Source organism: Ailuropoda melanoleuca, chromosome 4, assembly GCF_002007445.2.
Source record: "Ailuropoda melanoleuca isolate Jingjing chromosome 4, ASM200744v2, whole genome shotgun sequence".
NCBI classification, from domain to species: Eukaryota; Metazoa; Chordata; class Mammalia; order Carnivora; family Ursidae; genus Ailuropoda; species Ailuropoda melanoleuca.
The window spans coordinates 120056609-120070630 of NC_048221.1; the positions used below are offsets into that span (position 1 = coordinate 120056609).

A 14022-nucleotide genomic window follows, 5' to 3' on the forward strand; every position below is an offset into this window, starting at 1 on the left:
CGTGGAGCAGGAACCTGAGGTTGCATCCGGGCTCAAAGGGCGAGAGTGCCACGATTGATTAGTGATGTCTAGGACGGGGGCAGGAAGGGGCAGCTAGAGTGTGGACGTCACAATCACCAGTCTCCTTCCCCCAGCGATTTCCTTCCCTTCCACAAACTCAGTGGTCATCTCCGTGCTGATAGATGGTTGGCTTGGGTCTTTCGCTGAATGAATGCAAGTCCTGATCCGCTAAATTCTAACCAAGCTGAGCTGAGCCACACCCACAGGCACTAAATCCAAGGGTCGAAGCCATTTAAGAAATAAGTATGTTGATGGAAGCTGTGTAATCAGCTCCCAGACATACTCCAACCTTCTCCTCTCCCTCTCCAAATTCAATGATTCAAGGTTCTTTCAGTGTCTAAATCTTTTTTATTCTTTAAATTTCTCAGCAGCTCAGCAATGTGTCACTGCATTGTGCAGTCATAAAAATAATATTAATGTTACGTGGTGCGAGACAGTGCTCATACCACATTCTGTGAATGAAAAATATGGTGTGTGTCAACATGTTCAAGGCCTAAGAAGAGAGCTTCATCATCCAGCCTGCAGTCTCTGTGAGCACTGTATACATTTCAATTCTTTATGTGTGAAACTTAATGAGTTTGGATTCTTTGCCTCATTGGTCATAGTGCTGGGAAATAAAACAAGGGGAAAAGGCATAACTTTCCCACATTTAAACTTTAAATGCATCAAATCCTCAAAACAAACTAAACAGAAATGGTTACTGAAATTTATAGGAGAAGGTGATGTACGATTTGAATTTCCACAGCGTGTTTTCAGTCTGTTATGGATTCTTCCAAATCGGGAAAGCCATGTTTGGCTATTCCTCTGGCTGTATCCTGGAAAGCCCCGAATAACCCAAAGCAGCTGAAGAGCTAAGGTTAGAATATTCAGTTCAATGAAACAGGGGTTTACTGATGTCCCATGAGGCACCGGGCCCTGTGCTTGGTGCTGGGGCCTCCGGAGATGAGACAGACACAGACACTGTGTCCATCCGGGTGAGATGAGATGGTTCAGGAGGGATAGCAGGAGAGGAATGGAAGAACATTTTAGGAAAGGAAATTTAAAAAAGACCTAGTTCTCAGCGTGATGATCGTGATTATGAAAATAGATAACATTTATTGATCACTGAAGATGTGCTAGGCTTTGTGAATTGTCTGGCTATTTTCCCATCTGACCCTCACTGCATCCTGTGATGTGGGTGTCACCACCATGCATGCCTGGCTAACGGACGAGAACCCAGAGGCTCGGGAAGGTGACGTGACTTCTCCAAATCACTCCAGAAGGAGGTGACCGTGTAAAGACCTTTGCTCGGTTCTTATTCGTGTAAAGACTCTGTAGCCAGTGTGTGCATTCCACATGGTGAGGGAGGGGTGTGCATTCCACATGGTGAGGGAGGGGAGCAAGGGGTCAATCGTCAGCAGCTTCTAGCTCGGGGACACAGGTCCACGGAGTTGAGAGCAATCGTGGGATCAGGATGAAAAAATAAAGCAGGGTGGGAGGACAAGAGAAAGGCTAATTTAAGGATGAGAAAAATTGAGAAGAAAGAAGGGGAAGCAAACTTTACCCTGTTCCTCCTATTTATTTATTTATTTAGAGAGTGAGGGCAGGGGCAGAGGGAGGGAGAGGGAGAGAGAATCCGAAGCCGACTCCATGCTGAGTGCAGAGTGCTATGTAGGGCTTGATCCCACAACCTCACAATTATGACCTGAGCCAAAACCAAGAGCCACCCAGGTGCCCCGATGTCATGGCCTCTTAGATCATAGTTCCCTCCTTCCCCAGTTAGCTTCCCGATTTGTCAGCAAGGACCCCTGTGGGGCATTCTTACATTGCCAGGAAAATGGGCTTGCAGAGCTGTTTTTTGGGAACACTATTCTGATCTGCGGGCTCCAATGAATCTGATGGTGGAAGTGCCCTAGAATAGTCAAGATGTAGGTTTTCTTAGAAATCTGAGGCCCCTGGAAGTAGGTGGCTGAGAAATGCAGGAGAATACTTGGGGGAGGAAGAAGTGAACTGCAGGCTCTGAGCTGTACTGACAGAGTCAACCAGGAATATGGTGGTAGTTGGGAAGGCCAAGGGAAGGCATTTGTTGGCCTAAGTAGGCTCACCCTGGGATAAGTCCTCTGTTAAATGTCCCTGTGTTCATGGAGGGGTGTCCATGATACCATCTGGATCAGCCTTTCTGCAGGAGAATTAAAGCTTAAAGCCCCTGGACATCCACTGTGGTGAAATGAATTACCTTCTCCTTTACCCGTGTGGAAGGGTACTACTGTGTACCATCCATGGGAGACGTGAGCGAAGAGCCAGACGGTCTTCTATGTACTGTATGGTTCATATTAAGAACCCCTGAGAGAGTTCCAATCTAGAAAGATTGGAACAACCCCAAAGGTACTACTGGAGAATTTCTGTGTGTGTAGGTGCCCCGGGCATCCGTACCTAGCATCATCTAGGGGAACGGAGGCCACCAGAGGGTCCTGTGGGGGCTCTGGGAGCACCTTGTGGGGATAGCTACCAACTGCCCAAGAGGATTTACCATGGACCCCGGGGAAGTGAGAAACGCTGCTGACCTTGTTTCTTCAGGTAGCCGAGGGTGCCTGTATTCTTTATCTATTGCTTCGTAACAAATTACCCGCAACTTAGTGGCTTAACAGGACGTTTATCATCTCCGTTTCTGTGGGTCAGGCATTCAGGCATGACTCAGGTGGGTCCTGACTACAGGCTCTCCCAGGCAGTCATCCACGGGCCAGCTGGAGCTGCCGGCATCTCAGAGCAAAACTGGGCTGGACCCTCATCCCAGCTCCCTTATGTGGTTGTGGGCAGGATTCCGGTCCTCACGAGCTGTTGACCTGAGGCCATGCCTCAGTTCCTAGCCATGTGGGGCTCCCCAGTGTGGCAGCTTGCTTCACCAGAGTGCAAGCCAAAAGGATGGGTGTCCCAGTCTTTCCTAACCTAATCAGAGAAGTAGCATCCCATCACTTTAGCTGTATTCTGTTCCTGAGAATCCACTCACCAGGGTCAACTCACACTGCATGGGAGGGGATAACACAAGGACTTGGGGGTTGGAGGCCCTCTGCTGCCCACCACAGTACCCGACCAGGCTTCGAGGCAGCTCACTCCCCTGCCCTGGCCCACGAACCCGCTTCTCAGAATAAAGGAATTTAATAACGCGTTCAGCAATTAAAACGTCGCAGCATAATGGAGTAACAGATCTCACTGTTGCTTTAAGTATCTTGTATGAGATGCAGGATTTCCGTAATCCTAAATGAGGACAGATGTTGAGGCAAGACCTAGGAGCACTATATGTTTATGTGAATGAACAAATTAATCTGCATGTGAAATCCCAGTGAAATTGACATGAAATAAAAATGTCATGCCTTACAGTGTATCTGCGTTGCCCGTGAAATGAGATTAAAAGGAATTTCTGATTCTCCAGTTGTCATACTTTTCATACTGCTTGCATCCTTCTCTTCTAAAGACTTGAGTTTGGACCTAGAGGCCAGGCACAGGTTTGGCATTTTATACCTTTTGGCCATCTTCCTTCTCCACTTGGCTGGGAGCAGGTTTCTGTACAGAGAACTGATCCGGGAATGTATTAGATGTTCTCAGCTCTAAATACAAAACCTGTGATTCTCCACGCTGCCGGCATGTTCGCTGTCCCTGTCCCAAGGCAACTGATTCTGGAAAGGTCCCTGGGCCTTGAGCTTTGCCCCCGTCATCCTTCTGCACACACATCAGCTTTGGGGTGGGCACTGGTGTCATTGGGGAGTGAGGGGAAGAGATGCTGGTCTCCTTGAGGCCTCATCAGGGCTGGAGCCATGACATGGTGAGACGAGACAAAAGTGTGGGAGGGACAGAGAATGTGCCCCCATACCCCTGCACCTGGGAATCCACAGATTGTCTCTCCCTCGTTTACAGACAGGACTCTCCCAGGAAACCGGTCCCACTCCCACTGTATGCCTGTGCTTCTTTTGGCCCTTGTGGCCATAGAGTTCCGGGAAATGGAACACACAGAGAAGACAGCCTATTCACTTTCTCTGTCTGAGTCTGCCCTCTGCCAAGTGTTCAGGACTGTAGGAGTCAGAGGGATGGGCATTAGCTCTCTGTTTAAGAACAGGTATTCACAAATTCCCCTCCTCGGGCCTCATTGAAATCACACCTCCGCTGGCTCTGTCTAGGCAGGAAGTGGGAGCCCCTGTCGGTATCCCCCAAGGTAGCTCAGCTGGCCCTTTCCCTGTCCTCCTCTAACTGCCCAGGAGTGACAGCCTTTCCCCTGCCCCCCTCCCTGGGCATGTCGCTGCAACGGCTGGATTCCTGAGCTCAGTAGAAACTGCTTCTTGGGTTGGTGACTTGAGTGGGGCGCATGGGTCCACAGGGCACAGGACACAGAAGGGACCTGAGCAGCAGCTGAAGGCTTTTGGATACCCTAGTGCTTGTAACAGTGCTGGCGTGGAGAGGTGGTGGCATGGTGACAAGGACGTCTGGCAGGCCTGGGTTCAAATCCCTACACTGGCTGTAGCAAGTTGCTTCACCTCCCGGTGCCTCAGTCTCCTCCTGAGTGAGTCCGTCAAGCAGTGGCCCCTCATAAGGTTACAGCGAGCATTAAATATGCAAGGTGCTCCGCACAGCGCCCGGCACTGGAGGGAGAGCGTGTGCACGCACACTGGGAGGGTGGGTAGTGGGGGGCAGAGGGAGACACAGAATTCCAAGCAGACTCCACGCTGATCTCCCTACCCTGAGATCACATCCTGAGTTGAAACCAAGAGTTAGACGCTTCACGGACCGAGCCAGCCAGGTGCCCCCGAAAGTAGTAGTTAAAGAACATTACGAGATGGATATTTTCATCACTGTAGACCAGGAGCCAAGGCTTAGGGAAGTGAAGTCACTGCCAAGCTCCCAAGTGATGACACACCCGAGTGTCCCACCCCAGGCCTGTGTGATCTCCATTACATTCTGCCACATTTTTGTGTGACCTTTCCGCTTTCTTTAGCTGCCCTCAGTCTCCCCTCTGGGATGCCAGAGCCCCCCCTTCAGGAGTCTGTCTTCTCATACTTGGTGCCGTTGTTAATTGCGGGGGGAGACCAGTGGCCTTCCTCTCCATCAACATTTTGGTGATAATAATTACGCTGTCCTCTGCCTCCGGGTTCCTTTGTCTCCATCACTCCCTCCTGTTTTGACATTCCAGAGTTAAACCCCACATGTTTGTAATTTATGACCACGTCTTTTCTTCCGTAAGGGTGGCACGCTGTAGGAGGAAGATGTATGTCCAGGAGTCAGAGGACCTGGGCGCCGGCCTCAGCAGGCACCCTTGGGACCCTCGGGCACCTCTGTTGCCCACTGATAAAATGGGGATGATGATGACATCTTAACACCGCTTAGAGGCAGCTCTCAGTCTCACGAGCTTGTGCAACAAAGTAAGAGGCCTGTGCACGGGGCGCCTGGGCGGCTCAGTCAGTTAAGCGTCTGCCTTTGGTTCAGGGTGTGATCCAGGGATCCTGCGTCAGGCTCTGAGCTCAGGGGAGGATTCTTCTTCTCCCTCTCCCCCTGCCCACCCCGCCTTATACTCTCTCTTTCTCTGGGTCGCTCTCTCTCTCTCAAATAAATACATAAAATCTTAAAAAAAAAAAAAAAGCATGTGTACTTTACGTTTCTGTGGGAACTGATGGCGATCATCACTTAGTATGTTTCTGACATACCCGCGATGGCACCTGCTGGCATACAGGGGCGGGGCGGGGGTGGGTAGGGGAGCAGGGATTGGTGCTGGAGAGACGGAAAGAGACCGAAGAGGAAGCTCCTGCATGTGCCCTGGGGCTAGCATCTCAGACCCTCTGTGGAGGCAGCCTTGGCTGTAAGTGGCGCTCAACACTCAAGAAGTTGATGGTTCAGGAAACACTTTGAGATGCACCTGAACTTGGGGAAATCAAGAGCCTCAGCTGAATTTTGCAGAAAGAAAAAAGAGAAGCACAAAACAGAAAATACTGCATGTGGGGGATGAGCTCAGCGGAGCAGATGTTATTCAGGAGGTGCTTGGGGCCATCAGGACAGCAGCCCCGGTGGGCAGGCTGGCGTCAGTCTCCACACACCGTGTGGTCCGCCCTTCCTCCTGGCCCTCCCCCCACTCTGATCTTTCCTGCTCACTTGCTCTTCTCTCCAGTAAAACCCCTGAATAATAAATTACAAACATGCTTTCCCGTCTGTCTGCGGGCGCCAGATCTCAGCATTGGAAGCTTTCAACATCCCCTCGGTGTCCCTAATAGATCTTGCCATTTGATTAATCTTCTAGAGTCTTCTCCCAGAGAGCCCACCATCTGAGCCGACTCTCCTCGTGGCGTCCAGTTTGAAGGATTTTTCTCTGCCTCTCAGCCTGGTTGCTGCCAGTGCCGACTGCTTATCCCCAAGCAGGGCTGCGGGATGCTGGGGACAGGTGGCAGTTAGAAGTCCCAGGACCTGGGTGCAGCTCACCTGAGTCACTCCTCAGGTGTGTGACTCTGAGCGAGATTCTGAGCCCCGGGCCTGCTCTTCTGGGGAGTGGAGGTTCTCAGAAGCTGTTGCGAGGGTCTGATGAGACAGCTGACGCACTGTGACCAGGGGCAGAAGGAAGAATCCGTGAAGTCCCAAGAGCCAAGCTGCCCAGGCCATTGAGGTGTGAGGCAGTGCCCTGCAGCCCGCCCTCCCTGGGCCTGTGCACACTGGAGCTCTTCGGGGATTCCTGCCCTGCCCAGAGAGAAGCCCCCTGACCTTTCTCCTGCAGGAGGGTGGAAGGGAGTGAGGTCCAAGAGCATGACCGCCCAGGCTCCTGCCAATGCCTGTCCCGCCACCAAGGTCTGCCCAGTCTCGGAGGCTGAACTGGGTCATCTCCAAGGCCCCTTCCTTTTTGGAATCATGAGTTCATGGTTCTAGTCCATAAGGGCAGAACACTGCACGGAGCTGGTTCAGCCCCTAGAGCCGTGCTAATAATAATTCAAGCTGCCATTTAGTTGGCAGCTGTTAAGCACCTGGTGCTTTGCCTGTAGTCTGTGGTCTTCACAACAAGCCTGCAAGGGAGTTATCTATCTGCACTCAACAGGTGACACATCGAGGCTCTGAGAGGGCAAATGATGTGCCCAAGGGCACACAGCCAGTTTTCGACAGATTCAGGATTCAAACCGACATCATAACCCGGCTTCGTTTCTCTAAAACTGTTGCTGGGTTCTTTGCTCTTTCCCCCTCCCCCCTCACCTCTCAGGGCCCCTCGCCCTCTGTCAGACAAGACAGAACCGCCCAATGGGGGGAGTAGTCTGCACATTTGAACTTGCTGTTGAAGATAACGGTCCTGACAGCTTTATCAAGCATGGACTATTACCTAACAACAGCAATAATCTAGGGGAAAAATCTGCAAGTTAAATATTGTTGTCTCCACTTTCCAGACAGAGAAACTGAGGCTCAGAAAAGTCAACTCAATGTCCAGCCACAAAGTTGAGCCCAAGCTGCAGAATGGTCTCTGTGGCGTTCTGTCAAATCATTTTTACTTGGTGTCAGCTGCAATCAGAGCTTCCGATTACTATGCACGGGAACCTTCAGCAGGAGAGCCGAAGCCCTATCCTACAGATGAGCGGACAACAGATAGGAGAGGAGGTGGTTGGCCTGTAGTCCCACATCCGGTCAGTGGGGTACGACCCCCAGGCGAATAGTCTATGAACAGTCTCAATGCGGCACTCAGCCTGCGGGTCCAGAACCCTACCGGGACTGGGACGCTGTACCCCATTTCTCTCCGTCCGTCGCTAGCCCATCTAGCACCTCCTCACCCGTGAAGACTTCAGCACCCCAGGTGGACATGAGCCTGCCTCTTNGGGCAGAACACTGCACGGAGCTGGTTCAGCCCCTAGAGCCGTGCTAATAATAATTCAAGCTGCCATTTAGTTAGCAGCTGTTAAGCACCTGGTGCTTTGCCTGTAGTCTGTGGTCTTCACAACAAGCCTGCAAGGGAGGTATCTATCTGCACTCAACAGGTGACACATCGAGGCTCCGAGAGGGCAAATGATGTGCCCAAGGGCACACAGCCAGTTTTCGACAGATTCAGGATTCAAACCGACATCATAACCCGGCTTCGTTTCTCTAAAACTGTTGCTGGGTTCTTTGCTCTTTCCCCCTCCCCCCTCACCTCTCAGGGCCCCTCGCCCTCTGTCAGACAAGACAGAACCGCCCAATGGGGGGAGTAGTCTGCACATTTGAACTTGCTGTTGAAGATAACGGTCCTGACAGTTTTATCAAGCATGGACTATTACCTAACAACAGCAATAATCTAGGGGAAAAATCTGCAAGTTAAATATTGTTGTCTCCACTTTCCAGACAGAGAAACTGAGGCTCAGAAAAGTCAACTCAATGTCCAGCCACAAAGTTGAGCCCAAGCTGCAGAATGGTCTCTGTGGCGTTCTGTCAAATCATTTTTACTTGGTGTCAGCTGCAATCAGAGCTTCCGATTACTATGCACGGGAACCTTCAGCAGGAGAGCCGAAGCCCTATCCTACAGATGAGCGGACAACAGATAGGAGAGGAGGTGGTTGGCCTGTAGTCCCACATCCGGTCAGTGGGGTACGACCCCCAGGCGAATAGTCTATGAACAGTCTCAATGCGGCACTCAGCCTGCGGGTCCAGAACCCTACCGGGACTGGGACGCTGTACCCTGTTTCTCTCCGTCCGTCGCTAGCCCATCTAGCACTTCCTCACCCGTGAAGACTTCAGCACCCCAGGTGGACATGAGCCTGCCTCTTTGCTCTGCGAGCCCCGTGTGTGTGCGTGCTGCTGGGTCATCATACATTTCACACGCCCGCCTCCCAGCTGCACCGGCCAAGGCAGGAGGAATGGCCTCTGTCCCCAGAAGCTCTCTGAGCAGCGGCTTCCACTCTCACCCTCCCACACGAACTTGCCCTCAATAACTTCCATCACCAGAGCTAGGGTTTGGGGTCCCTTTGCCATCCCCAGGGCAAGGCCCAGCGTCTGACCCTTGGCACAGCGCTGCCAGTTGTGGTGTTGTGAGGCACTCGGGTCAGTCTTTCTTTTTGTCCCCTCTCTCTGACAGAGACAAGGAGGTCCTGCTAAGCTCTCAGCTTTATTACCTTCCTGTAAAAGACAGATGAGCACCACTCTGCTCCCGACACCCGCCTCCTTCCTTTGGTGCTCCCCATGCTGGCTGCTGCCTCTCCCTCTGCCTGGGTCTCTCCAAGCCCCTCCATGCCCTCGTGGACCCCGCAGCACGGCAACTGAGGGCTCCCCCCAAGTCCATCTCAACCAGCCACCTGCCCTTCTTCCTCATTGCTCCCAATTTAAACTCAGGTCTGTATATAAAGATAGGCAAGTTCAAGGCCTCTTCTCCCTGGGGGCTGTGTCAAGGCATTTTCCTTCCCGTTTTATAATAGTTAACAAATGCCTAACAAGTCACCCCCAAAACTTAGTAGCTTAAAACTACCGGAATCGTTGCTTATCTTCTTAGTCTTCATGGGTCAGGAGTTCCGAGCAGGTCCGGCATGGAGCTGCTGGGGCTTCTGTCGTCTGCAGGTTTGGTGGAAGCTGGGGGGCTCACTTCCACAGCGGCTCATACCTGTGGCTGGCAAGTGGGTGGTGGCGACGGCGGGCAAGAGGCCTCGGTACTTCCACACGTGGGCATCCCTCCGCAGGGCAGCTTGAATTTCCTTGGCTGCTGGCTTCCCTCCAGGTGGCCAAGGCNGTCATCATACATTTCACACGCCCGCCTCCCAGCTGCACCGGCCAAGGCAGGAGGAATGGCCTCTGTCCCCAGAAGCTCTCTGAGCAGCGGCTTCCACTCTCACCCTCCCACACGAACTTGCCCTCAATAACTTCCATCACCAGAGCTAGGGTTTGGGGTCCCTTTGCCATCCCCAGGGCAAGGCCCAGCGTCTGACCCTTGGCACAGCGCTGCCAGTTGTGGTGTTGTGAGGCACTCGGGTCAGTCTTTCTTTTTGTCCCCTCTCTCTGACAGAGACAAGGAGGTCCTGCTAAGCTCTCAGCTTTATTACCTTCCTGTAAAAGACAGATGAGCACCACTCTGCTCCCGACACCCGCCTCCTTCCTTTGGTGCTCCCCATGCTGGCTGCTGCCTCTCCCTCTGCCTGGGTCTCTCCAAGCCCCTCCATGCCCTCGTGGACCCCGCAGCACGGCAACTGAGGGCTCCCCCCAAGTCCATCTCAACCAGCCACCTGCCCTTCTTCCTCATTGCTCCCAATTTAAACTCAGGTCTGTATATAAAGATAGGCAAGTTCAAGGCCTCTTCTCCCTGGGGGCTGTGTCAAGGCATTTTCCTTCCCGTTTTATAATAGTTAACAAATGCCTAACAAGTCACCCCCAAAACTTAGTAGCTTAAAACTACCGGAATCGTTGCTTATCTTCTTAGTCTTCATGGGTCAGGAGTTCCGAGCAGGTCCGGCATGGAGCTGCTGGGGCTTCTGTCGTCTGCAGGTTTGGCGGAAGCTGGGGGGCTCACTTCCACAGCGGCTCATACCTGTGGCTGGCAAGTGGGTGGTGGCGACGGCGGGCAAGAGGCCTCGGTACTTCCACACGTGGGCATCCCTCCGCAGGGCAGCTTGAATTTCCTTGGCTGCTGGCTTCCCTCCAGGTGGCCAAGGCAGAGCCCACAGTCTTACGGTTTAGCCTTGGAAGTCACCCACTGTCACTTCCATCATATTCCGTTGGTCGTGGGAGCTAGCGCTGATTCAGTGAGGGACAGAACTACACGAGGCATCAGGACCAGTAGGTGAGATTTACCGGAAGCCTTCAGGGAGGCTGGCTGCCACGCCTTTGAAAACCATCAACTCTTAAGTCGTCAGCTGAGCTAGGAATGAATTTCCCAAATTTCTTTCTCCCTCTCCCCGTGAATGGGCATCTAGTATGCTGAGTTCTTGTTCTAGGGACATGGAGATAGACAAGGGTCCTTCCCTAGAGGAAATCATAGTCAAGTGCAGGAGACAGTCCCAGCTCCAAAAATTCTAGAAGAGAGATGTGTACAGAATTATGGGAGCACAGAGGACAGATCGTTGCTTATCTGGGGGAGTACGGAACGCCTTCACAGCAGGGGGAGCATTTGCTCTGGGTCTTGAAGGATGAGTAGGTGCTCATTAGGTGGAGAAAGGAGGAAGGACACTGCTCCACACAGAAGTCCTAGTGTGAGCAGGGCCAGAGAGTTCTGGCAACATACAATGCTGCCACTGTGGGAGGTCTCAAGGGCTGTGATAGGGAGTGTGGACTTTCTGCTTCAGGAGCCACTGAGGGCTTCAGGCGAGAGGAAGGCCTGGGTAGAACCGTGTGGTGGACAGGACGTGAGTGGCAGGGGCAGAGGGGGGAGGCAGGAAGACCAGTCAGGAGGCTGCCACAGGAATCCCTGAGAGGAGTGAGGACTCTGGGAGCCAGGCCCATGGGGACAAGAGAAGAGGAGTGGATTCTGGAGGGTTTTCTGACATGATGTGGTGAGGCATTGTCTCTGAGGGGGGGGCCATGGGGAAGGCCTGAAGGTCATGACTCACCTTTCTACTCTCCTTTCCCCTGGGGCCTTCCTTTCCTAATTCTTGGCTCTTGGCAGGTGACCCAAGCGCAGCTCTGCTCAGGCCCTGAGCACCAGAGCCCCTCTTTTTCTGTGTAAATTCTCCTGTTCATTGTTTGCTTTTGGACGAACATGTTCAGGTCTCAAGGAGGCCAAAGGGACATCAGGCTCACTGGCCTAGGATTGAGATCAAGTGTTTTCAGCCACAGACTTCTTGGAGAATCTAGTGAAAACTATGAATCATCTTTCCAAAGAAAAACAAAACAAAACCAAACCACAACAGCCCACACATTTGCATACACTGCTTTGCAAACAGTTTCACCGGGCTCATGGTCCCCTGGAAGTCCGTCCTGGGATCTCCAGACCCCAAATGCAAAGGCCTGAGCCGAGGACGAAATTGGGAAACGAAGAGAAGAACTGTTTCACTCCCCAAATGTCTGTTATTTACTTCCTCGTTTAATACCACTCCCCGTAATTGGACAGCCCCTGAAAGAGCTGGAAACAGGAGGAAGCACTTACCCAGAGATAGTCCCTGGTGGCACCAGCATCACTTGGCGGGTTTATTTTCATTATTATAGTAATTTTCGGGCTGCAGGCTACAATTTTCCCTTGCAGCGAGGTATTAAATTGAAATTACCCCAGATGTAATTGTCATACGAAATGATCCTGGACACATGGAAATGAATGCTTTTTCAAGATGGGGTTTTATTGTCTATGCCAGGGTTTTAGGGCTCTGCCTGGTTAAACATGCCGGATTTCCGCCTGTGTGGCAGGAGGTCAGAGGTCAGCACGGTGGGGTGGGCTGGAGCCGCTGGCCTAGGACACAGTGAGGCTTCTGCCGACCCGGATGAACACAGACTGGGGAGCAGAGCCCAAGACGTGGGGGTTGCGTTGTGTGGCTGCCAGGAACCTCTGTGTATTAACTCGACATGCAAGAAACCCCACGTTTATGTTCTGTGCACTGACTGAATTTGGATCCAAGCCCAAGTTCCTCTGTGGAGGTGGGGAATTGAGCTTCAGTCATGCTGGGTGCTGCCCTGCCCTGGAGTCTTCACCTGTGCTGGGCAGCTGGGCCGGTCCCCCCAGGCACCAGGCCTCCGTCCATACTGGTGANCCCCCCAGGCACCAGGCCTCCATCCATACTGGTGACGGCCACAGTGCCCTTGGTTCCAGCACTTTAGCTCTGCTTCGCCCCCAAGATCTTATGTGTCCTCCTGCCTTTCCTTCCCCAGATGCACCCTGCTGGTGTACTGCACGGACCTCCCTCCCACCAGCATCATCATCACCTTCCACAACGAGGCCCGCTCCACCCTGCTCAGAACCATCCGCAGGTGAGACAGCCCTCCTCATCGGTCAGCCCTCCTAGGCCCAGCCCTCGGAAAGAGGGGTCTGGTCACCAGGAGTGGGGGGACTGGCCCTGTGCTAAAAATATCAGGTATCTCTGACTCCGTGAGAGCGCTGTGTGACTCGCTTCCATTCTGTCACTCCTCGCACCCCTGTGAGGGCAGCTTGTCCCCTGTTTTATACTGGGAGAGACAGAGGCCCGAGGTGGTCAGCAGCTTGCCCGTCACCGGCAGCCACAGAGGACCTGGAGCTCACGCCCTTAACCATCGTGCTAGGCTGCCTCTGGAACAGTTCTAACTTCCACAGCTGCCAGGGTTGCTACGGCTCCGCGAGACTGAGTACATACCCCACCCCAGCATCAGGCTGGGATTAGAACTTGGGTCTGCCAAGTGCTGCCTCTCCCAGCACCCGCCTCTCCACAGCCTCCCACGTGGCCAGGAGCCTCAGTGCAAATCAGAGCAGCCTGAAGGCAGTGGCTGACACTTCCTTTCCCAGCCATCTCCCTTCTGTTCCAGCCCCGACACCGCTTCTCCTCTCCACCACCCGCAGTTCCGAGTCTGGGCCCCGTTCTTGCTCTAACAGCAGCATCCTTCCTTTGTCCGGCTCATGGCCTGCACGAAGCTGGGACATGCAGAAGTCCCAGCACCAGGGTCCAGCAGAACTCCCCGTGGCACACAGATGGGGCCCTGGGGACCTGGCCCTGGTTGTTTCGTCTCCCCTTCCCCAGGCCACGTCCTTCCGCAACTCTGGGGCCTCCTTGCCCATCCTACCCCCAACACCACCTGACCCGCCTTCCTGTTTCAGGTCTCCGGCATCATTGACATCTCAGATGGTGACAAAGCCGACCATCAGTCATGAGGCCCCCTGGTGTGCAGACATGCCTTGGCTCATACTCTCAGCTGGGGAGGTGGGAGGCCACTGCTGTCCCCGCTCTACAGCTGAGGAGATGCTAAATCGAGGCTCCTGTTGCTTAGCTAACGGTGGGGAAGCTGGGTTCAAACCCTTGCTGACCTCAGTTCCTCTCAGCAGCGTCCATAGGCCAGGCCATGCTCCGGGTGGTGTTCAGCCTCCGTGGTGTTGGGGCCAGCCCTGGGATAAAGTGCCTGCATACCTCC

The 14022-nt window shown here is 53.2% G+C and overlaps 1 protein-coding gene across 1 annotated transcript in view; it reads left to right on the top strand.

Annotated features, from left to right (window-relative positions):
• Positions 1-14022, top strand: part of GALNT14 (polypeptide N-acetylgalactosaminyltransferase 14) — a 224200-nt gene that overhangs the window by 158638 nt on the left and 51540 nt on the right. The window contains exon 3 of the mRNA XM_034657296.1: positions 12796-12894. Within this exon, the coding sequence (XP_034513187.1) occupies positions 12796-12894 (99 nt within the window). The remainder of the gene's footprint in view (positions 1-12795; positions 12895-14022) is intronic.